The sequence below is a fragment of the Gymnoscopelus microlampas genome, assembly GCF_963454915.1.
Source record: "Gymnoscopelus microlampas genome assembly, chromosome: 9".
NCBI classification, from domain to species: Eukaryota; Metazoa; Chordata; class Actinopteri; order Myctophiformes; family Myctophidae; genus Gymnoscopelus; species Gymnoscopelus microlampas.
Window position 1 is genome coordinate 13,286,374 of NC_139946.1, and position 26,015 is coordinate 13,312,388.

Here is a 26,015-nt window from a genome sequence, read left to right on the forward strand (position 1 = left end):
TACACCACTTTTATCCATGCAAAAAACTATTGACCTATTGTTATCTGACATGATTCAGCATCAAGGTGCCTGCAAGTTAACACAACAACTTATAACAACAACTTATTCATCAAACACAATAGGGTTCAACATCAGCAAAGTAGCAAACTGCCTCTAAGATGCATACTGTACATAGTCTACTTTACATTGATACAACACTTACATGCAGTTATGTGATTGGGGAGTCATTAGCAGTGGTGTAAAGTAACTAAGTACATGTACTCAATACTGTACTTAAGTACAATGTTGAGATACTTTTACTTTTCTGGAGTATTTCCAATTGTCTATACTTTTCCTTCTACTCCACTACATCTCAGAGGCAAATATTGCACTTTTACTCCACTACAATTATTTGAAAACTTTAGTTTATAGTTACTTTGCAGATATACATTATTGCACTATAAAACATACATTAACCACTTTAGCCCTATTTTATACATAGGCTATTTGAAAATAGCCGATCTACAAGCTCACAATGCGACGCGTTGTGAGCTTGTAGATCTGCTATTTTCAAACCTTCTAGTACTTTTACCTTTAAAGTACATTTTGATACCAATACTTTTGTACTTTTACTCAAGTAAATTTAGAATTCCGGACTTTCACTTGTAACAGAGTATTTCTACATTGCAGTATTGATACTTTTACTTAAGTAAAACATTTGAGTACTTTTTCCACCACTGGTCACTAGTCATGTGATCAATAATCCAAAATGAATTTAGTTGAGACGTTCACTCTGTCTGCAGCGCTGTTTTCCTAATGATGTCACTCCAGATGTGGACTTCTTCTCAATGGGTAAGACAGGGTGTGGGCCTATAGCCTCATGAGCAGAACAGACCCAGTTCCTCTGTGCTGTTCCCCAGATGAAAGGGTTCTTCCTCAGAAGCCAGACACAGTTAAAGAAAACTAATAGTTTAAAACAATAACAAAGTCAAGTGCTGATAATCTAAACATAATACAAATAAGGAGAAACACACCCACACAAAAAAAAGGCCTTTATTACTTGGCTAGTTCATTGTGTAATAGTGAAAACCAACATGTTTTTGCCAATGCAGGCCTTAATCACGGCAAACATAGTAACCACATTCACAGGTGGTATAAATGTGGTTACAGCTCATGTGGGTGCATGGGGCCGTAGACAGAAAGACAACACACAGAGAAGTGATGATGTTACAAAATAGTAAAGCACAGATTACTAAATATACTATATAGATAAAGCAATATGCTAGGGAACGACTGCAGTTATATTACCCAAACAACATGTATATATATATATATTAAATCCTTTGACCACCTCAGTCTTAAAACTCCTGTCAAGAAAACATGATTCTGTGTTATGTATGTATTGTTGGTATTACACCAAATACAAATCAATGCAAACATCTTACTATCTTATCTTATCTTACTATCTGACTATCTTATCTTACTATCTTACTATCTTATCTTATCTTACTATCTTACTAACTTACTACTATATAATTGACAAAAGCTCCGAAAGTTCTTACGGGGTAAGCAAGCACAGGATCACTCCATTTGCCCCGAAACTTGCCACAGACTGTTGATCAGAGCTATGGCTATGTTTTAGGCATCTTACCCCACCTCGATCAGTGATCGGACTCTCGGTTTGATTGATTCTCTGATTTGCCTATCAGACCCTCAGCCTGATCTGGCAGGTTGCCATAGCAACCAGATACTTTCATGATTATCACATGACCGAGGTTGGGAGGATGGGACTAGAGGTTAGGGCCGCAATGCAAAGCGGGGAGGAGAGGAGAGGCCCGAGAGGCCGGCCTTCGCATGACGTGTGTGCAGAGCTATAATTAGGCCAGGTCGCCGCCATGGTTCAGAAATATCTCTTACAGAGGAAATTGACTATTTAGAAGGGATAACAGTCGAAATGTTTAGGAACGATGAGGATGTGAATCTGTTACACACACCGCTAAAGCATGAGGAGGAATTTGACTATTTAGAAGGAGGAAATGTTTGATGAGTCTTGGACTCTGTCTGGACCAACCTCGGATCGGGCCTAGATGTGAGGGCCGCGAAGTTTGAATAATAAGAATACAGGATTCCATATGCTTGCTCACAAGTATACGCCACTGCCACTGGAACTGGCCAAATGCGATGTTGTCCTTCAAGAACAACTATAATTGACTATAATTGGTCCTCTTATGCTCATTTATATGGTAACATTTTTGTCTAGGCTACTCGGTCTGTGTCTCAGAGGAGTGCTGTAGACAGTTCAGAATTCCTGGAAAGTTATCATGCTGTAATGGAAGCCATTGTTCTCACGTTAATACAAATCGAAATATTAAAAGAAAAGAAAATCTGCCAAACAATGATGAACCACTTTATCCATTTATATGTTGGCTATTCAAAAATAGCAGATCTACAAGCATCTGCTATTTTTGTTCTTTTTGCATAAATCTTCTTTTCTTTTCTTGCAGGAACGCATGGCACAACATCTTTTCAGATGGGGGTCCGTGGCCAAATTCAGTTTGGGGGGTCCTTGACATGAAAAAGTTTGAGGACCCCTGTGATCTTTAATGTACTACAGAGTAGTAATAAACCTGTATCAGTGACTGCAGTGAGAGAACTTCTGCTTTCATCTGTGTTGTTGGTGCTCCTCTCTATCTGATGTGGAGCTCATCAATCAGTCTGACTTCAGTCTGCCAGCCTGCAGATTTATACCACTGAACACAGCTGTCAGGGGGGGCAGGCAGATAGTAAAGACTGATTACCTTTGTGTGTGTGTGTGTGTGTGTGTGTGTGTGTGTGTGTGTGTGTGTGTGTGTGTGTGTGTGTGTGTGTGTGTGTGTGTGTGTGTGTGTGTGTGTGTGTGTGTGTGTGTGTGTGTGTGCGCGCGTGTGTGTGTGGTCAGTTTACGCTTGTTGCTGTGAATGTGTCCCAGCTTGTTGCTGGGAGTATGTGGCCGTATGTGTGTGGTGGGAGGTTAGTGTGTGTGTGTGTGTGTGTGTGTGTGTGTGTGTGTGTGTGTGTGTGTGTGTGTGTGTGTGTGTGTGTGTGTGTGTGTGTGTGTGTGTGTGTGTGTGTGTGTGCGTGCGTGCGTGCGTGCGTGCGTGCGTGCGTGCGTGCGTGCGTGCGTGCGTGCGTGCGTGCGTGCGTGCGTGCGTGCGTGCGTGCGTGCGTGCTGGGGGGGGGGGGACATATATTTGGGGCCTCTACAGTAAATGTCGTGCGTCTCTGTTGACCTCTCACATGCACAACCCTCCCCTACCTCCACTATTAGCCATGGGAAACCGAATCAGCGTCTCCCATTCAATAAGGACATCACTCAGGCTTTAGGTTCTTAGATGGCAAGTAGCAGGAGAGGGAAGCAAGTTTATGTGATGCCCGTCTATAATTAGCGATGGCCGGGACTGAATCACTCTTCATTACTCTGCTGTGGCAGCTGATTTGTGGCCACAGAAACTTGTAACCGTGCATCAAGGCACTGGGCCAACATTAGTTTATGCATGCCTCTGTGTACTTCAGCAGGACACTTAATATAGCGTGCTTCAGTATACATTTCAGTGTCGCAGACCACAAAAAGCACCATTACTTGTACGCAGACGTTGAGTTCTTCAAGCTATTCATAATCAACGTACAGTAACCAATGGGATCTGCACGTATAGGCTCTCTCTCTCTGGTGTATTTCTGCATGAACCTGGAACATCGGGGCCCCCTGTACTGTGCCGCCCTCCACACACATACCAGTCTGGAATCATCACCTATCTAATGCCCTCTTTACTGTGTAAGGAGATCAGGGGGACAGGAAGTGTGTAGTATATTTAGGGTGGATTATTTCCTCCTTCTTTAACACTGACTTAACTTCCGTAAGAAACATAACCACAGCCAGTGTTACATGTATGATTATGTATAGCACCTTTTGCACTAGGGTGGGTATAGACATATCTGGGCGTGTTGCTGAGATGTTGTGAAAAGCTGCTACAGGCATGAGATCGTGGGTGGTGGGAGGTTGGCCTCAGCCTTTAATGGTGCGATTATGAATCATACATAACCAGGCTAAAAGGTCATTCCTGATTGGCTTGATCCGCTGTCTTCTTGATGCAAGCAATCACGTGGAAGGAAGCCCACAAGGCACAACACATTGCAAGCTTGCAGAGCGGCTATTTTTCAGCGAAGATATTTAGTGCGAAAACAGGAGGGGGCCTAGTATAGAGCCCTGGGGGACTCCGGTGAACTATATACTGTAGGGTTTAAGTGGTTAACTGCATGTGCATGCGGCCGTCAAGTGGAGGAGCCACAGGATATCTCACAAGGGGCTGCATTAGCTGATAGAATGGTTTTCAATTACCTTCACAGTAAATCATTATTCCTGTGTGACTGTGAACGTCAGATCACATGAGCCAAATGTCAACATTAGGAAAGAGAATAATTACACGTAGATCGCTAAGAGAGACAGCCCAGCACATGACAGCGCGGTATAATTAAACAATGATTTTGCCAGACATACAGTAGGACAAGTTCGGATATTAATGAATATAACCAAAACAGCTTTTCTCGACCTTCCCTTTCCACTTCCACATGAAGATACAAAGGATAAGAACATTTGAATTATAACAACTCAACATTAAACAGTTAACAGGTCTGTTAGTGTCAATACAGGACTTGTATACATGTCATTAGCAGCAGCCAAATACTCATAATATACTGTGACTGTATCTCATGTGCAATATGTAGGTATAGTAGAGCACTTGCAATGTTGCAAAGCAGCAGTAGTCATGTAATAGGATACTGTCTGGCCTAGACGTCATTATATACAGTACTGCAGGTTCACACTCGACACACTGTACTGAAATGTATGCTGTACGCTGCATTCAGTACAGTATGTTTACTGTGATCGGCAAATACACTTATGACACCGTACCGTGTGTGCGCGCGTGCGCGCGTGTGTGTGTGTGTGTGTGTGTGTGTGTGTGCGTGGTGTGTGGTGTGCCTGTGCGCACACGTGTGTGTGTGTGTGTGTGTGTGTGTGTCCACGCGTGTGTGTGTGTACACGTGTTATCTGTGTGTGTGTGAGTGTGTGTGTGTGCACGTGTTATCTGTGCGTGAGAGTATGCATGTACTGTATGTGTCTCTACACAGCTAAATCCTGTGTGTTCATTTAACTGCCCGGGTATAAAATGGATCCATAAGGCTCCACCTCCACTCTCTCTGAGTTAAATGAACACTCAGGACTCTGATGTGAACGTGCGTCACGGCGTTCCGTATCGGTCAGGGGTGACGTGCGAGGGCCCGATGCGACCACCACGAGCACGAGGTGGGTTAGATGCCTTCGCCCAAGACGTCCCTGTATAGAGGTAGAGATGTTTCGAGAAAGAAGGGGGTTGGTTGGCACGAGGCGTGAGGGGCTGGGGATGAGGAGAAGGTGAGAGGTTGCTGGAGCTGAGGAGGATGTGTATGTGTTGGTTTGTGTGTGTTTACAAGTGAGTATGTGGGCATGCAGGATTGTAGTGTGTGTGTGTGTGTGTGTGTGTGTGTGTGTGTGTGTGTGTGTGTGTGTGTGTGTGTGTGTGTGTGTGTGTGTGTGTGTGTGTGTGTGTGTGTGTGTGTGTGTGTTACGTGCGGGCAGGTTTTGTGCGATTGCACACCATATGCGTGCATACAGTGCATACATCCTGTAAGGGGACCTAGGGGTCTGGCAGGGCCAGGTAGGCAGGAATGTGCTGTTGTATGTGGACAGGATCCTCCCCTGAGCACCCCTCACTGCCCGGCGTCACCCCACACTGCCAGTCTATTTATATTGCACTGTGGGAAAAGAACGGCTTGAGCAGTGTGTGATCCAGGTTATGTAGGGTTTATACACCCCCCTCGCCCCCCAAAAAACTAACAAAAACATCAACAACAACAACACATACATACACACACACACACGCACACACACAGGTGCGAAAACATAATCTCCACCTCCTGGCCTCCTGGGAGGCGGAGGTTCATGCCCAGTTCTCTCCTTACTAAACCGGCACCCAGACCAAGCAGTAGGACTCTTTAGTGCAGCAACAAGGACACAATCCCCTTCCCACCTGCAATAGACCATATTCACACGGCGGCCATTTTGGAATTCAACATTGAAAGTGCCACCCCGTTGCCGTGGCAACCGGGGTGGCACTTCATTGACTTAATGGCAACATGGCCGCCGTGTGAATATGGTCTATCACTACCAATTGTGTTTGTTGGCGCATCTAGCCAAGCCGGTGGCACCGCTGGCATCTCCATAGTGGTGGGCACGTTTTTTCCCTTTATTAGACCCTCCAGAAAAATGCGATTATGCGATCGCAGAATTTACCGCATAATCAGCAAAATGGTGCATAATTATGCAGGGGTAACGTATTTTCAAAATGGCCGCATCGCATAATATGTGCATCGCATCGCATAATATGTGCATCGCATCGCATAATATGTGCATTGCATCGCATAATATGCGCATCGCATTGCATAATACGCGCTACGCATCGCATACATATTTCGCAACTTTTCACATATTCCGCATAATTTGCATATTGCCGCATATTTCACAACATAAAATTGCAAAAAAAAAACACATATTTCATCGCAAAATCAAGGATTATAGCCTGCATAATCAAGGATTTTTGCCCGCGATTTTCTGGAGGGTCTACTTTATGCCCCCCCAGATGCCCCTGTGTAGCTGACTGACATTCTGTAGCTGTGTTTTCTGCTTTGTATTCCCTCACTCACTAGTGCATGTCAATGATAAGATACAGCCAGAAACATATGTCTCTATCTATACTGTATGTTGTGAGAAACAGCAAACTGGAATCAGACACATACTGTATACATGATTTTTTCCAGAGGAATAATTTTGCAACACATGGTCATGGACTATGAGCTTTGGAGCCCAGGGTCCATGTGTTGCAAAACTGATGGACTGACAAGGACTCACAGTTCATGTTATGTGAGATATAGACCGCCAAGAAGACAAAACAATACATTTAATTTAACTGAGACCTGCCTATTTGCCTATTGATGTTGAAAACGTTCTTTATAGTTCAGAGAGACCACTTAGACCAGCCAGTCATGATGGTGTTTCTGGTTAAATACCACAAGGGTCAAGGTCTGTTTGGAGTGTGAGCGCTGCTGGAACCGGGCTGTATCAGGAAAAGGGAGTAATAGTAGAAGGTCTAAGGTCACGACCATGACCCCTGCAAGTAATACACCATAACAAATGCATGTGAGTGTCGCTGTGAGGTTATTTGGATTTGTGGAAGGTCTCGGCGAGGGCAGGTTCAGCTGTCCCCAGTCCCACCCTGGGTCATGCGAATTTCCCTCTCATACATTAACACGGATATATGTGCTGACAAGTATATGCACACATGAGCACGAGCACACACACACACACACACACACACACACACACACACACACACACACACACACACACACACACACACACACACACACACACACACACACACACACACACACACACACACACACACACACACACACACACACACACACACACAGATCCCCTTTTCCCAGTCTCAGTGGCCTGTGGGTGGGCAGGGTCAAACATATTTGCGATATAGTCCAAGCTTTAGAACATTACAACTGAGTGAGAAAACAAATGTAAGAGGCTGGAAAAATTAAGCATGATCAAAATGGACTCACGTTATCAAATCACATTGGCTAGTGCACACATACTGTATGAAAGGTGTGATTTGGTACAGCATCGCTGAATTTAGTGTTTATCACATTATTTCTGGAATGCGAGATGCGTGTGTCTAAGGTTTCCCCTTGAGCCTGTTGACGCATACAGCAGTGGTTCTCAAAGTGGGGTCTGGGGACCCCTTGGGATCCTTGGGGGGTACCTGGGGGTCCCCAGCTAAATTAGTTAATATAGCGCCACAATGATTGTACAATAATTGAGCTTGTACATCTGCTACCTTTCATCAAACATTTTGAATAATGTTGATTATTTTGGGGGTCCTTGACTTGAGAAAGTTTGGGAACCGATGGCATATACAGTAACTGTCCATTCATAATCCTCTGTGAGTGCATCATGTGTGTGTCTGACTGTTAGATGCTGAGAGTCAGAGAGCGTGTAAAGTGAGTGTGCCTGGCATATCTCTAGGGTTAATTGTATCATAAATTCACGAGCTGCCGGTTGACGGGCATGACTGGTATTCACACCTCACCCCTCTCTCACAGCGGGCACAGTGCAGCATTGTGTGTGTTGTGTATAGGCTACTCTCATGTGTCAGACAGGACACTATTAATAAACCAGCAACTACTATTTCTTGGTGGTAGAAAAAAATGTGGAAGGCTTTTCCTAATGTGCAGAAATGAGTGTTGTCTATGGAATAGCTATGGCCCACAATAAACAAAGCGACGAACATTCAAGATGCCGCCTATATGAGGGGTCTTCAAAGTTTTCAGCCCAAGGACCCCCTAGCTGAGAGAGAGATGAAGCAGGGACCCCCTCTATATTGTATAAAATTGTGTTTCAGATTCAACTTGTGTTTACGTGGTCTGCTATTTTTTCCCTCTACACCTAAACCTCTTTGCCAAAAATAGCCGATCTACAAGCTCACAACGCCTCGCAGCGCGAGGCGTTGTGAGCTTGTAAATCTGCTATTTTTGGCTAAAGTTATCCTCAGAAAAGGGATGCTAGGGTTCAAGTGGTTAAGGTAAAAAAAAAAACATATCGCACAAAGATTTGGCGGACCCCCTGTAGTAACCCTGAGGACCCCCTGTTGAAGACCCCTGGTCTATGGAATAGCTATGGCCTACAATAAACAAAGCGACGAACATTCAAGATGCCGCCTATATATATGGTTTCAGTCCGCAGTTCACAGTTCACTCTCACACAGGGGGGGCTATAGTGTCAAATATTCTCCACCAGATCCTAATGTACCAAAGTTCTATTTCGGTCACATCTTAGACCAGTGACCTCATGTCAAGCTTTTTTTTCCTTGCATGTGTGCCTATGTGTGAATATCTCCTGGTTCTCTCTTTCACATCAGGCGCCGCACACACCTTGAGGCGAGGCAATTCTATCACGTATAGCATGTGATGTGGGTAAATATGTGGCGCTGGGAAAGAGATGTTTTATTACTTTGCTTTTATTACAGAGACACATCTTTTGTCTCGTATGTATCATTATGAAGGCTAGGTATCGGGGGGAGGGTTTTCGGTGATCATTGTGTAATTAGCTATTTGCTGGAAGTGATAAAAACACACGCAGCTTGTACAGCCGGCCTGGGCGCACACAGAACAGCCCTGCTCCACGGCAGAGCGACCCCCCCTGTGAGAAGCTCCCGGTTCCCAGGACCCAGTGTGTGTGTACGTTGGGGGGCAATAACTCACCGAGTCCCCATGACTTCCTCTTTCGGCCCTCTGCTGCCTTTTATGATCCTCTTCTCCTCTGCCATACAGCTGCTGTCTCCGCAGCCTCTCGCTCAATTCGATTGGAGCAGTGTGAACGGGAAGAGACAGGGGAGAGCCTGGGCAGGGCAGCCAGGATGAGGTGGGAAGCTGTGGCTGATAGGCTGCTCACGGTAGCTCAGTGTAGAAAGGAGGAAATTACCTACCTGGGTTCCATCTTGGAGGCAAACCTCTCCAGTAACAAAAACGCCAAAAGAGTGATCAAAAAGGTCAACCAAAGAATACGCTTTTCGTATAGGATTGGACGTCTAGTCAGTAAGAATACTCTGAATATTCTTGCAGGGGCCCTCATACAAGGTTATTACGATTATGCATGCACGTCATGGTATCACAACACCTCCAAGGCGTTAAAAACAAGGCTCCAAACATCCCAAAACAAACTAGTAAGGCTACTTCTTGGCCCTCAATCACAAAACATCTAACCCCTGCTCATTTAGCTAGGATTGGATGGCTTAGGGTTGAGGACAGAGTACAGCAACTTGCTATAGGCCCGGTCTTCAAGATACACCACAACATTGGGATCCCCCTGTATTTGTCAAAATACTTCCAAAACGTTAATGAAGTCCACGATCATAACACCAGAGGCAGTTGCACGAATCATGTTCAACCCAGATTTGGCTCAACAAAGGGAATGAACTATTCATCAAAAATGTGGAATGCCCTACCAAAAGGAGTAAAGGTGTGTAAAACCCTACTCACTTTCAAAACTGCCCTAAAGATACACCTTCAGGAGGCTGCAATTCGAAAATGGCCCCTGTCCAAGTCTTAACCTCGCTGGGGACCTGGAGATAGAGACTGACTGACAACGCCAAGATTGACATCTTTGCAGTGACCTACTGCAACAATCACTATACAGTGGACAAGCAGCTACGGAGTAAATGATTTAAATATGAAACTGCATGTGAATCCAACATTCAGCTGCCTAGCTTATAGATTTAGTGTTGTAGTAAATACAAAAGGTTCAAAGCGTTGGTTAAAAAATGGTTTCAAGGCTTTACGCACCACATCCTGTCTAGAGAGAGAGGTTTTTGTACTGAACAATTCACAAAGATGGTGGTGACACTGTGTGGGGTTCTTAACACACACACAGACAAAAGGGTTCTTAACACACACACACACACACACACACACACACACACACACACACACACACACACACACACACACACACACACACACACACACACACACACACACACACACACACACAGACAATGTGCCCTTGTGTAAATGTAATGAAATCTGTTTAAAAATAGCGGGCAAGAGCTCAAGGGAGGAAACGATCGGTTCGGAACGCAATTTCTATATCTGCACTTATCAGAGATTATTTGAGAATATGCTCTCTTGATGATGCCAATATTCCAAAGATCTCCCTCTGACCACTAGAAAGAATGCTTCTTTAATAGGCTCTATGCACAGCAGCCATATTATCACTTCCTTCACAGGTGTTACCAATGATACTAATGAAGGCTCTGTTCCATTTAGTCTAGCACAGTGGTTTCCACGACCCCCATAACTCTGAGAGTGTACAAATGGAACGGGTCCATTTGGTTCCATTTGTACACTCTCAGAGTTACACACCTGTAAGGGGCCATTTAGAAGCCCATGAGGGTCCCTGGACCCCAACTGTAGATATGCACAATATCAGCACCCTGACTCTGTTTGACCAGAATGGAACAGAGCCTTCATTAGTATCATTGGTAACACCTGTGAATGTCTTCATAATATGGCTGCTGTAAATAGAGCCTATCTGTGGGCCTGGGGACCACTGGTGGGCCGTGGGGATGTTGCAAGTGGGCCCCCAAATAATTGACAAAACACGAAGATTGTATTGATAATATAACGTTAAAGCTGCACTATGTAACTTTCCTCTTCTACCACGGATTTGAACCCGGTTTCCTGCGCAAGTGCTGAAATATCTGGTCAAGGTTTGTGTCAGATCCTGTGTCTAGGTGAGACATGACCTTTGAGACGATCTAAATGTCTCAATAGAAGAGCAGGGAGACTAAATAGAACCATCCCAATTGTATAAGCTACTATGTTGTATTAACATACTCTACCATACAGATTGGACAAAATTAGATTTTTATTGATTAAAAAAAGTTACATTGTGCCGCCTTAATATAAAGAAAAGTACAAACATAATAATAATTGTCATGGTATTTCTATTTCAAAGTGACTTTTTTCCTTGTGGAACATATCAACGTGATGGTGGTCAGATGGGTGGGCCGCGAACACTTTCAGGATTTTCAAGTAGGCCCTGATCCAGAAAAGGGGAACCACTGATCTGCTGAGGCTGTATTGTAAAGGGCATCGAATCTCTTGTCTAAGACATTGTGGTGGCTTTGCAATCAGTGTGGCTCAGAGAGGCCAGTTCAAGTTCAAACTGTCTAGATGTCTTGTTGCACAAGTTAGGGGTGTAGGGTGAAGTTAAACTGTGCCTGTCTATCTATGTTTCAGTCGTTTACAGTGAATTGAATCAAGATAAGCGGAAGCTAGTATGCAAAGTGACCGTTGTATACATCATCGTGTTATGGTATGGCATCCTTTTCCAGACTGTTTGTTTTGTGTGTGTAATAATACATTTATAGTTTATAGTGTGTTTAGTGCGTGTGCAGTATTCCTGACCCCTGATCACACAAAGTATTTTAATCCAATCAGCTTTTCACATGACTGTCACGCACTCTCTGCTGCCATGGTAACATGCAGAGGAGGGAGAGAGGACAGGAGGAATAGAGTGGTACATAGTTCTTTCTGTGCTGCCGCTTTCTTTTATCACTCTGACATTTACACACACACACACACACACACGCACACGCACGCAAACACACGCACACGCACGCAAACGCACGCACGCACATACGCAAACACACACACACACACACACACACACACACACACACACACAACACACACACACACACACACACACACACACACACACACACACACACACACACACACACACACACACACACACACACACACACACACACACACACACACACACACACACACACACACACACACAGCAGTGCAGTGTATGTACAGTATCCATTACCATGTGGTGTGGGAACTGTTCTTTTCTCCCTTCTCCTGCTCAGCTGAGTGGAATAGCTATACTTTGTAATTCCTGTCTGTCGTAGAATTTACAAAGATATGTCAATGTTAAGGATGGGGCCACTATCTTGACAGACCTCCGTATTTTTACGAAATGACAACAGCGTGAGGCCTGTAAAGGAAGAAAGTGATGACAACTGAAGATTGGAGGAGAAGACTGAGAGAGTGACCTGATAAAAATCATTAGTTACAACCAACATTGAATTACCCAAAACAGGAAACGTAAGAGCTCCTACTTTAGTGACAGTCTCCCTCATACCTTCAAGAGGCACAGCACATAAGTAGCCTAGTCATTGTATTACAGAATCCTTGATTTCTTTTTTACAGGTTGTCTTTCTCCATTCTTACTAATGGGAACATATAGGCCTGCAGAAACATTTTAAATGGAAACAAAAGTAGCTATTCCAAAAGACGAAATACAAGCTAATCAAAATGGAGAAATATCCGTACTGTCTTTGGAGACGAATGATGATAGAGAACACTTGTCTAGACACCAGAAACCACACAAAAAGGGTGCAGGGACTCTGCGTGCTCCTGATGATGTGGCAATGTGACGATGCACAATGTGACGATGACCGACGTTTCAGAGAAATAAAAGATCCTTCAGCTAATGAAAGGCTAGGACATAGAGTTGCTATAGTTAAAAAGAGAATCTGCAAAGAATGTCTTCATAACGGCTTAAGAAACACATACTGTAGTATAAACGTACTTCCCTTGAGAGGTGAAAAGGTTAGTCTGTGCCCTGTGGTTGGTTGTTGGCATGCCACTGCCAGTTCCCTCTGCTGTATCTCATATCTGTTCTTCCATTTCCTGTTCTACTTAACTAGCAAAATCATACTCTACTTTTGTGTTATCTTGCCTATTCTCAGTCCTATCTCTCTCTCTCCCTGCTGCCCTCTATCTATGTGTTCTGATTCTATTTTGCAGATGGGCCCAGAGAACAGTAATGGAAGTGCTCAAAAAGTATATGTAATGCTTTCAAAATGTAATTGAGTTACAGTACAAAAGTATTGGCATCCTTAAAGTACCACAAGTTAAAGTACTTATTGCGCAGAATGTCCCAATTCCCATTTTTTCAAATGCATAAAATGTATAGAAATCTTTCGAAAATAGCAGATCTACAATCTTGCATCACATGCTGAAGTATATATAAGGCTGAAGTTGTTCATGTTCTGTAATAATAATCTAAATCTACTAAGTAACTAGTCACTAGGGTTTTCAAATAATTAGTAGTGCAGTAAAAGTACAATATTCGCCTCTGAGATGTAGTGGAGTAAAGGTAAAAGTATTGAAAATTGGAAATGTTCCAGTACAGTAAAAAAAAAGTGCGGTACTTGAGTAAATGTACTTAGTTACTTTCCACCACTGCCAGAGAAGGGAGGTGATTGCTAAAAGGAAATACCTGTGGACAGGCCTATAAAGAGACTCATGGGCTTGCTCTTTCTCACTCTCTCTCTGCTTGTTGTTTGTTGTGTGTTTTGGGCACGTCTGTCTTGACTTTGTTTAAACATTTTAGTTTAGTTGGAAATAAAAAATGGCTGACTGTATTTGTCTTGGTCCATTTGTGTCATGCCTTATTGAAACTAAACTGTAGGGTAGTATTAAAGTTCGAACTTCCTGCATTCATGGGTGTGTGCCAGAATCCTACATAAGAATGTTTTTTTCATCTTATTTTTTCCCCCGTATCCCCCCCATTGAAGCTATAACCTATATTTTTCTCTTTAAAAAACCCCAAACCGAACCTATGATTTGGAGGGCACAGTCAGCAACACTGGCTGAAGTTGACTGACTGAAGGGGGGCTGGCAAGTGTCACTTTTCAACTGCATTGTTAAACATATTCAAAGAGCCCCACCTGCTGGATAAAAGTGGTACATTTAGATCAGATGAATAGCACATGGCAGTATTGTATTGAATGAGAAAGATACACTGTATAAGTAATTAGAGATAAAGAAAAAGCATCAGAAGTTAAACTTAAGAGTCTTGCGTCCCAGAGGGCCGTTATTTCCCTTGAAGTTTTGATCTGGAAATAAATTCGGACGTCAACCACCTGGCATCTAATGTAGACCTGACTTTTGAGTCAGCATAATTGTATTTCTTTATTTTTAACAGGATATTTTGTGGAAACCATCCCCCCAGGGGCTATTATTGTTTATTGTGCACTGGTATCTGTCCAATACTCAACAAAGAGGTTCTTTCGTGTGAAGGGAATCATCATAGGATGTCAACAAATACGCTTCAAGACAATTTACTTAATTGAAAAAGTAATCAATAGAATAATTGCTAAGAAATTAATCGATAGTTACAGGTCTATTCTTGACAATGATTTTTAATTTATTTAATTAGGCAGCCCTCCTCACGTTATGCCATAAAAGTATTTAGCAACACAGTAGACTAGAGGAAACTAATGTGCTAATAAGGTGTTGAAGTTGGAGAACGTTTCTTTTTTTTCCTCACAGTCTATCTTTTCAAATAAGCCAAATGTACTCAAGCCAGACCCTGAATATGTGCCCAGAATAAACACTGGTATGTCTGTTTGTCTAAAGTCCAACAGTAGTAGGATTATGACCATGTGTAATGTACGTGTTTGTGTACAGTAGCTAAGCACTTGAAGTAAGGATCAAGAACCTTTATCCAAAGCAGACACAGAACTGTGTGGGGCATACTGCAAAGATGGCTTAAGCCAAGGGTTCCCAAACTTTTCAGGCCACGACCCCCCAAAATAATCATTTTTGAACTGGGGACCCCCCACCCTGACAAGCACAATTGTAGGCATTACATTTAGTTTGACACAGATAAATATTGTGAAAATAGCCAAACTACAAGCTCACCATGCTTCGCAGTGAGCCTGTAGATCGGCTATTTTCACAATGTTTGCCTCTTTCTTACATAATATTTGACAATTTGGCCAATTACATATTAAAAAGGTCTTAAAGGTTATTAAATTGCAACTTTAGACATGAGCAGATACCCTGTATACACTTATACTGTATGTTGGTTTGTTTACTGTTGAGTGAGAAAACAATGTTACACATTAAGGTAATCATCTGACCCGCCAAAAATAATTTGGGGACCTCCCTGGGAACCACTGGCCCAAGCGGGAAGAGAACATAGACCTGAGGCGATTCTTAAAAATGTTTTCTAAATACTAACAGTTAAAAAATAAAATAAAAAAATACGATTTTTCAAAAATAGCAGATATGCAAGCTCGTAGCGCGGCACAAAGAAATCTAAAGTGACACAGATGCGTTCCAGGTCTTAATGGGTTAAGCATCACTAGCATTCAGTTAGAATCAAGGCCATCTGACAGAAACCAAAACTTCATTGTGCAAATCATTTTATTCATAGATAGCAGAGAGTACAGATAAATTGCAGCTTGCCTTCCACAGATAACCAAGGTCAGGTTATCTATAGCAATATCTATGAATCTCATTCTCAGCCTTAACCAGTTATGACATCGATTCGAGTCTCCACTTAAATCAACTTTTTACAAAATAAAAGGAAAGGAGCCCATTCAGCATCAACTGGTGTGCATTCGTTAACATGTATTCTGGTCCACTCAGTCAGGGAGTAGGAAATAAAGGGAGTAAACAGCCATATTCTATTGAGGTCATGTAATAGGCCTAGACCATCCCAGAAATAATAATACAAAAATTCATATCAGGGATAAATACCACGTTTCTGCCGAGATATTTGAAAAATCGTGTTCAGTCGTGTTCTGCACAAATCAATTTGCTTATACTGGGGACACTACATGATTCAGTTTGACGTCACACACTTTCCTGATTTCTTTCCAAATATTTAAATTGTGACCACATCCTTTTTTTTCTCCAAGCCTGACAAGCTGGCATGACGTTATGAATGTAGTGTTAATAAACGTCAAAGCTCTTTTGATGTCCGTAGGGTAAATAAAATTATGTTCTAACTTCTCTGTATTGCTATACAGTATATGATTAAATCAGCAGAAGTAAAGCTGTTACTTAAAAATTTGGTAACACACACACACACACACACACACACACACACACACACACACACACACACACACACACACACACACACACACACACACACACACACACACACACACACACACACACACACACACACACACACACACACACACACACACACACACAGAAAACATGCACTTTCTTTCTCTTATTCACATGTGCTCCCATTCAAACAAAGCAAACCACCCACACACACACTCTCACGCACTCATTCACTCTATCTTTCTCTCTCCCTCACGCATACACACGCACACACACGCGCGTTTCCTCTCGCCCCAACTCTGCGGTAAATACTACAGAACTACTGTGTAATTATTAATAATTAAACTGGATTCCACTGAACATCCTTGATCATCATTAGATGACAAAACTACAGACGCAAACAAAATGGGCGGTAGTACTGTATGTGTCTGAACTCAAGTCTTTTGTTAAGAGCTGCTTTTAGCCGAAGGTGAGAGAGGAACTATTTCTTAAAGGAGCCTGCAGACTTTGTGTACTTCTATATTTTTTCCTCTTCCTCTTCCTGTAATTCCTCTCTCAGAGCCACCAGAAGCGCACATAGACAATGAGCATTATGAAGAAGACACCACCCGCTGCCAGCTTGGCATAGGTGGAGCGGGTGTTCAGGTACTTGGCATCACTCCTGTACTTCTTAGACAGGCTGGACAAGTTGCTGGCCTTGGAGTCCAGCGCTGAAAGATAAGACAGAGTAGGGGGGTGAATGAGACGATGGGGTACAAAGACTACAAAGTGAAACGGGCACAGCGCATCCTCTTCTGTCTTGTCTTGTCACCGAGAGAAAGACTGACAATCTGAAACGGAGATGAGCCCTCTGCCGTTCATTAGTCAGTGAAGAGACATGCACGCAGATGCACTGTGCTTGACCTCGATGTCAAGCGCTTCAAGCTGCTTTAAGGCTGCAATCCGGAACTTTTCTTAATGAATAAAACATTATTTTAACCAACCAATCTGTATGCTAGGGAATATGAATACATGAAAAGACAAAAAGGAATCCTGCACACCGTCTTCAGAAAATATGTTTCGGTCGCACTGACCTTCATCAGATATCCCTTTTTGTCTTTTCATGCGCTCCCGTCTACTCTTACACACCGATCCCATCAAGAAGGTGTGTAAAAGGACTTTTTTTGACCCAGGGAATGTTACAATGATACAAAATAACTAGTACATCTCCAGTGGTTGCAGGTGGTCTCCCTATACTCTTCCACTGAGAACTTTAGACCCTGCCGTTGGTTAGGACGCCTACTGGTGGACAAGTAGTCCTGCCTGGAACTCACACGTGAATTCTCTCTTGCCGGGGCGCTAATGTTTGGTCTCCCGCGTGGGAGGCCCGGGTTGGAATCTCAGGTGTAACAGTTTCACGTAACTCTCTCCCGCCAGGGGAGGACATAAAACGTATCGATTGCAGCTTTAACAGGAAACCTGATATGATTATCTTACCAGACAAGGCCTCGCCTCTCTGCAGCACTTCCTCGATGTTAGCCACCATGATCCTCTGCACATCCTGGAGTTCTGTGTTGATGCTGCCCAGATTCCTTCGTGCTCGACTGTCAATGTACGACTTCTTGGTCTTCTGGATGTATGTGTCTGATAAGGAAGAGACATGGACAGCAGAGCAGACAATGAAAAGTTAACCGATGGTGGAGTGGGAATGTACCTAATAATTATGTGTGACAAATCACAAGTGTCCCCGCCACGGCTACTACCATAGTAAAATCCTCTGTTTTCTTTTTCTTATTTAGACATCAACTCATTCAGTGCCATTGACGTTTTTCTTTTAGTTTTTTTTACACAGAAACAGGAGATAACGTGATCCGAAGATTTACTGCTCCATTGACTTCCTGGTTAAAGTATTTGGGAATTATTCTGTATCTCGTCTCCTGTGTTTTACTATGTATTTTCGGCGAGACATGTTATTTTCAACAGTGTATAACACGCGAACGGGAGGTCGTGATGACATTTTCTTCACGGAAGCACAGTGAAACCCTCCGTGATTAGCAACCATCAGGGGATCGATCATACTGGAGATAAATATTCTGTGACTACTTGAAAAGGTAAGAAAATCGAAAAAATCTCTGGCACTGGGCAAACACAGCCAGAAATAAGTCTGGCACTGAATGAGTTAAAAAAAATGTTATTGGGCCAATCAGTGACTGGGTTTTTACTGCTGTCCGTACAACAGTGAAATCCTTTTCTGATTTCTCATACTCGCTCCCTATGGGCCGAAGTCCAGACTGATACCGGGGAGGAACGTGAGAGTGAATCTACGTTATCGGTCTGGCCAACGCCAGGCTACCAGTGAGGAGCCCCCACCGGGAGGACGTAGGACTTTCGTCCTACTCTTCCTGCCCAACACTCCCTGATGACAGGCGCCGCCCCAGCCCGTAGGAGTACGTGCAATGACCAATATCACCCTCCCTGCCTGGCTTCCCCAATTGTGTACGCATAGACGCCCGCCAAAGCCGGATGCACCACGGTGGATTCAAACCCACAACCTCCGTGGTGGTGGGCAGGGACTTAACCACTTCCCCAAAAATCCTCAGTTTTGATTTAACTCTGATTAGGCGTACAAAAAAAAAAAACACTGACTATTTCACTGCTCCTTAACCATGACCCAAACCAACAACCCAGATGCTCTCTTGACTCTTACCAAATTCAATGAAGGAATAGGGCCGGGACACTGTGGGGACTTTCTTTCCATGCTGCTCATGAAACTCAGCTTGTAGGTCTTCAAGGTAAGCAAAGGCCAGTTTTTTGGGAAAGCCTGCTTCACACAGGACAAGGTAGACCACTCCTTTCTCTATAACGTAGCTGGAAAGAGAATGTGTGATGATTAAGAATCACTGTGGCATAAACAGGGTTACAAAGTCTGTGTCATCATCATGGCTTCCTTCATGTAGCAGGAAAGGTAACGCACACACCAAGGGCTGTGGTGAGGTGCAGTGTTGATTTTGACAGCAAATTTTGATTTCGTTTTAGTCATAGTCTTTTGAATAAAATTCCATTTCGTTTTAGTCATATTTTGGTCACTTGAAATGTTTTAATTTTGTCTAGTTTTAGTCAACTAAATATGATAGGATTAGTCGACTAAATCTACAGTTGATTTAGTCGACTAAAATGGCCGTGATGGCGTCATAATGGCTGATTTTACACTTGGTTGCATGCTGAAAATAGCCGATCTACAAGCTCGCTATTTTCAGAGCTCAACACCCAAGCACAAATTGTCAATATATTTAGTCATAGTTTTAGTCATCATAGCCTATACTAGTTTTTATTTAGTTATTATTTAGTTTTCGTCAGTGAAAAAAGGTAGTCGACGAACATTTTTCGTCATAGTTTTAGTCGACGAAATCAACACTGGTGAGGTGATGACTACTGGAGACTAACTTAAAAAGAGGAAAGAAGTTTCAGCCTGCTGGCCTTCCTCAGAATTAAAAACAAGATTTGGTTCATTCTTAGTAAGGCCAGCAGGCCAAAACGTCAATTAATAAAACTTCATATAGAGCGACACTGAGTGTGCGACACTTTTTTTCCTAATTTTAATCATGGGCCTCAAACTCAACAACAATTGAACAATTTCACGTTATACTATATTGTTATTATGGTTGTTTATATCTAACCTTTATATTTGACCTTCACTTATAGTACACTTACATAATACATTATGATATGCCATGATATTTGGTAGCCTGTAGGAGCCAAGAAGTCTCCGCTAGGCCTGATACTGTAGCTATTGTTTTTGTTACAGCCTGTCTGTTATGGTTCAGCGTCTCCTTGTAGCAGCTAGTATAACTATGGTCTGAGCCCTGTGCTCGTTGGCAGAACTACCTTACCACGATCTGTGTCTAACATACTTCTCCCCATGACATCATGTAAATTAAAGCATAACCATCACCACCTAGAATGTTGTCTCGACTCATATTGCCTCATCAATTACTGATTGATCCAGAATTCCGCGGCACATGTCATCATCAGACATTTGATCTGTAATGAAGTGGCCAGATATTTTGTTTCATCACAAAACCAGCACTTTCCCTGGCAGATAGAAATCTGGAAAGTTAAGGCCTTTAACCCCTTTTGTTCTACATATGACAACACTCTTATTTAGCAATGTATTGCACACCCTGTTTGACCCCATAATTAGAGCATAATGCAACCGCTGGCTTAATCCCAGAACTGCTAGGAGACAGAATAGCCAGATCCTCTGCATGCATGAGATGGTTTATAAGGGTGTTACCAATCATACTAGTTTTGCAGCCTCTTAGTTGGTCAGATGCATCATCCATGTACTGTACATGTTAACCTGTTCACTTTTGGCATGGTGAATTGTACTGTACTCACTGAAAGGCCATGGCACCAGCTTCTAAAGTGCAGCGTGTGGGACTCTGCTCATTGAGTTTCCTGAATAGTTGTTTAGCTTGACTCTGGTACTGCTGGAGGTCCCGCCCTAACTAAACACACAACACAAAAACAGGTTAGAAAGTTTATTCAAACCGCAGAGAGAAAACACACAGCAGTGTTAGTTAGGGCATGAAAAGTCTAACGGTTATGCATCATCAGCCTGGGGTTTTGTCTGTTTCCAATGAATGATTACTGACCTACATAAATCATGGTCAGTTACAGTACAAAATACACAGTATTGACCAGTACTTGGTACGGTAGTTGGGTGGTGCCAATTTCTTGCCCTGCACTGTATTGTAGGCAATAAAGGTTAACTTGACAGTGATTATGACAAAATGAAGACAGATTCAGCCATGCGTTGACAAGCTTTTGCTTGAAATGTCACTACTGGTGCTATAATAAGTTCTTCCAACAGGAGCTATTTGTTTGCGGCAATTTTTCTTTCTTTTTAGAGCTTATACAGTTCTAACTTATTAGGTTATATTTTGGTACAGCACCCTTCTTCACAATTTAGCCATTTTGCAGACGCCCTTATCCAGAATAAGCTGCATGAACCCAGGTAAGTAGTCAGGTAAAGACAACAAGTGCAACAAAGTAACTAGGAGTAAACTACTCCCAAAATAACATCTGCACTTTAGGACAAGTTATCTTTCTAAATAACATACATGGATCTGTGAACAACTATTATGATGTGGGTGTCGGATTTTGTTGAAATGCAACAAAAAGACTAGATATTTCTTCCTGGTTAGTGTTCTGCCATCATCACAGTTGTAATAGCTATCCAAGGAATGTTTATGACTATTCGGTGGGTGTTCCGACTTGCACCCACCCCTCTTTGAGTTAAAGGGGGGCTACACAACACACTAAACTTTGTACAGGCACATGACTGAGTCTTGCGTGAAAGCATCACTGTATCATCACCGGTACATCACAGAGACACATGTATGATGTTGAAGCACGCACACGCACACGCACACACACACACACACACACACACACACACACACACACACACACACACACACACACAGTAACACAGAGCAGAACAAACCTTTTCGCTTCCCTTTGCGACAGCAAACAAGAGAGCAAGGGAAACATGTTAGAGTCCTGTCAGCAAGTCAGCCTCATACATGATGATACTGCAGCTCAACACAAACTCCCCAAAAATAAACCCCTTTGCTTATTAGAAGCAACAAATAACTTAAAGAGCAAATAAGAATCAAGAGTCACTTGCTTGCTGTACTTAGATTTAAAGCCACCCTTGTCTCTGTATGTATGCATGTTGTCACCCAAATTAACCTTCTCCATAATGAATGTCAGATCAACTCAAGTGTCATTAATGGATGGCCAGGGTCCTCATTGTCTCTTTGATATAAACCAAACACACCTAAGGTGTGTTTGGTTTATATCAAAGAGACAACGAGGCTATAAAGGAGAGAACTCATTTTTGGGGAAATTGAGTTTGATCAATCATTTTTAGCCAATAACTCGCAAGTATGACATCTCCAAGAGGATGTCGCAGAACAACACAAAGGCACACATCCATTGTCTTAACGATCAGATAACACATAATAAAGCCACGTAGTAACCCGTAACGTCAGTGGTCTTCAGGTCAAACATCCAAACTACAACACAGTGTACCAAAAATAATAAAAAAGCCACAATAAAGACTGTCAAATAACCTGCTCGTCTTCTTGCATGGAGGCGGCCAGGGGGAGGCCGTCGGCCAACCTGGCGATCATAGTCAGCAACACCATTTTAAAACAATATTATTATTGTTGTTGTGTCTGTGTGTCTTGAACAGCAGCAGCTACACTAGGCAGCAGTGTAATGTAATGTAATGTTTGACAGGCTGTGTGTTAAGGATGATGACAACACCACAGTCCTGACGCGCTGAGCTGGCCGGAAACGCTGACGCTTTGAGGTATCACTTTTAAATGTGACCCCGCCGCTTGTGGAAACTCGTGCTCACAACTAAGGTTCCGCTAGCCATGGGTCACGGTGCCGAGTCCCCCTGGTTTATAGCGGTGTTCGATTTTCTTTACATTGCCAACTCTCACATGTACATAAACGTTCAGATTTCAAATATAAAGTGCTCACCCCCGAGCCACGGATGTTACAAGGCGATCCGGACCGCGATAAGTACCCGTATCTCTCGTATTGTTCAATAAAAAGCATTTAATCCCATCGCCAGCCATTTTTTCCCTTTTTTTTCCTAGTTGTAATGTATCAGAGTGCAATACACCTTCCAACCTTTAGTGTCGCATGGTTGAAAGTATCGAAGAACATTTGGTGAAAATGGCTTGCGATCGGATTAAAATGCTTTTTATTGAACAATACGGGAGATACGGGTACTTATCGCGGTCCGGGTCGCCTTGTAACATCCGTGGCTCAGGGGTAAGCACTTTATATTTGAAACCTGAACGTTTATGTACATGTGAGAGTTGGCAATGTAAAACTAAAAACATCGAACACCGCTATAAACCAGGGGGACTCGGCACCATGACTGTCATGGTATGACAGTCATGTTTCAGGGCTATGGTTCCGCGTGATCATTTCGTACTCTACATTTCGTACTCTCTTAAAATGCACTGTCTGACTACAACAATTCATCATATTAATGAATCCCAGTGGTGGAAAGTAAGTAAGTAGATGTACTCCAGTACTGTACTTAAGTATAAATTTGAGGATTTATTTTACTTTACTGGATTATTTAGAATTTCCAATACTTGTACTTCTACTCCACTACATCTCAGAGGCAAATATTGTACTTTTTACTCCACTGCAGTTATTTTAAAACTTTAGTTACACTTTGTAGATTTTTATTATTATTACAAAACATGAATAAACATGAACAAACAACGCTATGCGTTGTGAGCTTGTAGATCTGTTATTTTCAAAAGATTTTGAACACTTGTGAAATGGGACAAATACATACATTTTGATGCACTATCTGTAAATTATTGTGATTTGTAAAATAAAGTATGAATATAGCTGCAAGCAGCGATAATACGGGGCCAGGAGAGAGAAAGAGAAATGATGATTCCTTTAACAGGTCAGTTCATGAAAGTCCTTGCGGTCTTGTTTCCAATGAGGGCCTGTGAGCAATTAGGGGTTAAGAGTCTTGCTCAGGGACAAATTTCATTTCATGGACACATTTGCTGACCTGGCCTGGCATCGTACCTGGGTCAACCAGAGCCTCTGGCTCCCTAGGCGGGCTCACTAACCACTCAGCTATGGCCGACCCAGAGAAAGAGAGAGAGAGAGAGAGAGAGAGAGAGAGAGAGAGAGAGAGAGAGAGAGAGAGAGAGAGAGAGAGAGAGAGAGAGAGAGAGAGAGAGAGAGAGAGAGAGAGAGAGAGAGAGAGAGAGAGAGAGAGAGAATTGAAGAGAGAGAGAGAGAGAGAGAATTGAAGAGAGAGAGACATGGAAACGGAATAGATTGAAGATAGAAACGGAATAGATTGAAGAGACAGAGAGAGAGACAGACATGGAAACGGAATAGATTGAAGATAGAAACGGAATAGATTGAAGAGAGAGAGAGAGCCATGGAAACGGAATAGATTGAGTCATGTTTTTTGCAATTCAACTTAAATGAGTCTGCATCAAGTGAGGCTTGAACCGGCAACCTTGCGATCGTGAGGCACTCTTAGGTAGCTGCAACACTACCTATAGTGCTATAGCTTTGTCCAGACTGTTATTGTCTGTTGAGGATCACAAACTCTTGCCTTCTGTCATGACCCAAGCCCCTGTTTCACTAACACAAAGATCACTCGTTCACAAACCATTTACCAATGAAGAAGTTGTACATCTCCTCAGAACCAAAACTAGTGAAAGTAGCCGATCTACAAGCTCACAAACCATTAAAAGTTGTCAGATTGTACATCGGCTATTTTCACAATGAAGTATGTTATACATTGAAAAAACATACTCTCATTGCTATCTGAAAAGTTGTGTGATTGTAGATCAGCTATTTTCACAATGAAGTATGTAAAAAACACTCAATTAAGTATTTCATGTTATCTTTAACAATTGCAAATGTATTCATTGATAGTCATGTTGTGTGAAATGCAACTTAGATGAAGTCTGCACCAAGTGAGGCTTGAACCTGTGACCTTGAGGTTGTGAGACATACACTTAAGCGGGACGCTATTGGACCAACAGACAATCCTCTGAAGGGCCAGTGAGAGAGAGACAGACAGACATGGAAACTGGAGAGAGAGAGAGTAATGGAAACTGAGAGAGAGAGAGAGAGAGAGAAGAGAGAGAGAGAGAGAGAGAGAGAGAGAGAGAGAGAGAGAGACATGGAAACTGGAGAGAGAGGGAGGGAAAGAGAGAGAGAGAGAGAGAGAGAGAGAGAGAGAGAGAGAGAAGAGAGAGAGAGAGAGAGAGAGAGATGGAAACTGGAGAGAGAGGGAGGGAAAGAGAGAGAGAGAGAGAGAGAGAGAGAGAGAGAGAGAGAGAGAGAGAGAGAGAGAGAGAGAGAGAGAGAGAGAGAGAGGGGGAGGGAAACTGGAGAGAGAGAGAGAGAGAGAGAGAGAGAGAGAGAGAGAGAGAGAGGGAAACTGGAGAGAGAGAGAGAGAGAGAGAGAGAGAGAGAGAGAGAGAGAGAGAGAGAGAGAGAGAGAGAGAGAGAGAGAGAGAGAGAGACATGGAAACGGAATAGATTGAAAAGAGACATGGAAACGGAATAGATTGATGAGAGAGAGAGAGAGATGGAAACAGAATGGATTGATTGGACATCTCAACCTATTGCCATTGACAGGAATCGAATTCTCAACCTTCGGACTAATAGGGTTCAACATTACCTATAGTGCTATAGCTTTGTCCAGGCTGATGTTGTCTGTTGAAGATCATAAACTCTTGCCTTCTGTCATGAACCAAGCCAACACTAAGATCACTCGTTCACAAACCATTTACCAATAGAGAAATTGTATGTCTCCTCGCAACCGAAAACAGTGAAAGCAGCTGATCTACAAGCTCAGAAACACGTTGCTATCT

General features: G+C 42.8%; 1 protein-coding gene across 1 annotated transcript; it reads right to left on the minus strand.

Annotated features, from left to right (window-relative positions):
* Positions 1-15,903: 15,903 nt before the first annotated feature.
* Positions 15,904-22,922, minus strand: sec22bb (SEC22 homolog B, vesicle trafficking protein b). Its single transcript, XM_084067472.1, has 5 exons — positions 22,698-22,922; positions 20,956-21,065; positions 19,265-19,425; positions 18,055-18,201; positions 15,904-17,288 (listed from the first exon to the last, which is right to left on the minus strand). The coding sequence occupies exons 1-5, from the start codon at positions 22,770-22,772 to the stop codon at positions 17,134-17,136; spliced, it is 648 nt and encodes a 215-aa protein (XP_083923598.1). The 5' UTR covers positions 22,773-22,922; the 3' UTR covers positions 15,904-17,133.
* Positions 22,923-26,015: the final 3,093 nt, after the last annotated feature.

Excerpts from the sequence above, each read along its gene's own strand:
- sec22bb (XM_084067472.1), bottom strand. The coding sequence starts at position 22,772 with ATGGTGTTGCTGACTATGATCGCCAGGTTGGCCGACGGCCTCCCCCTG. Across the intron at positions 19,426-20,955 it reads GCTGGTGCCATGGCCTTTCA|CTACGTTATAGAGAAAGGAG; the intron begins GTGAGTACAGTA and ends TTCTCTTTCCAG. Across the intron at positions 18,202-19,264 it reads CTATTCCTTCATTGAATTTG|ACACATACATCCAGAAGACC; the intron begins GTAAGAGTCAAG and ends CTTCCTTATCAG.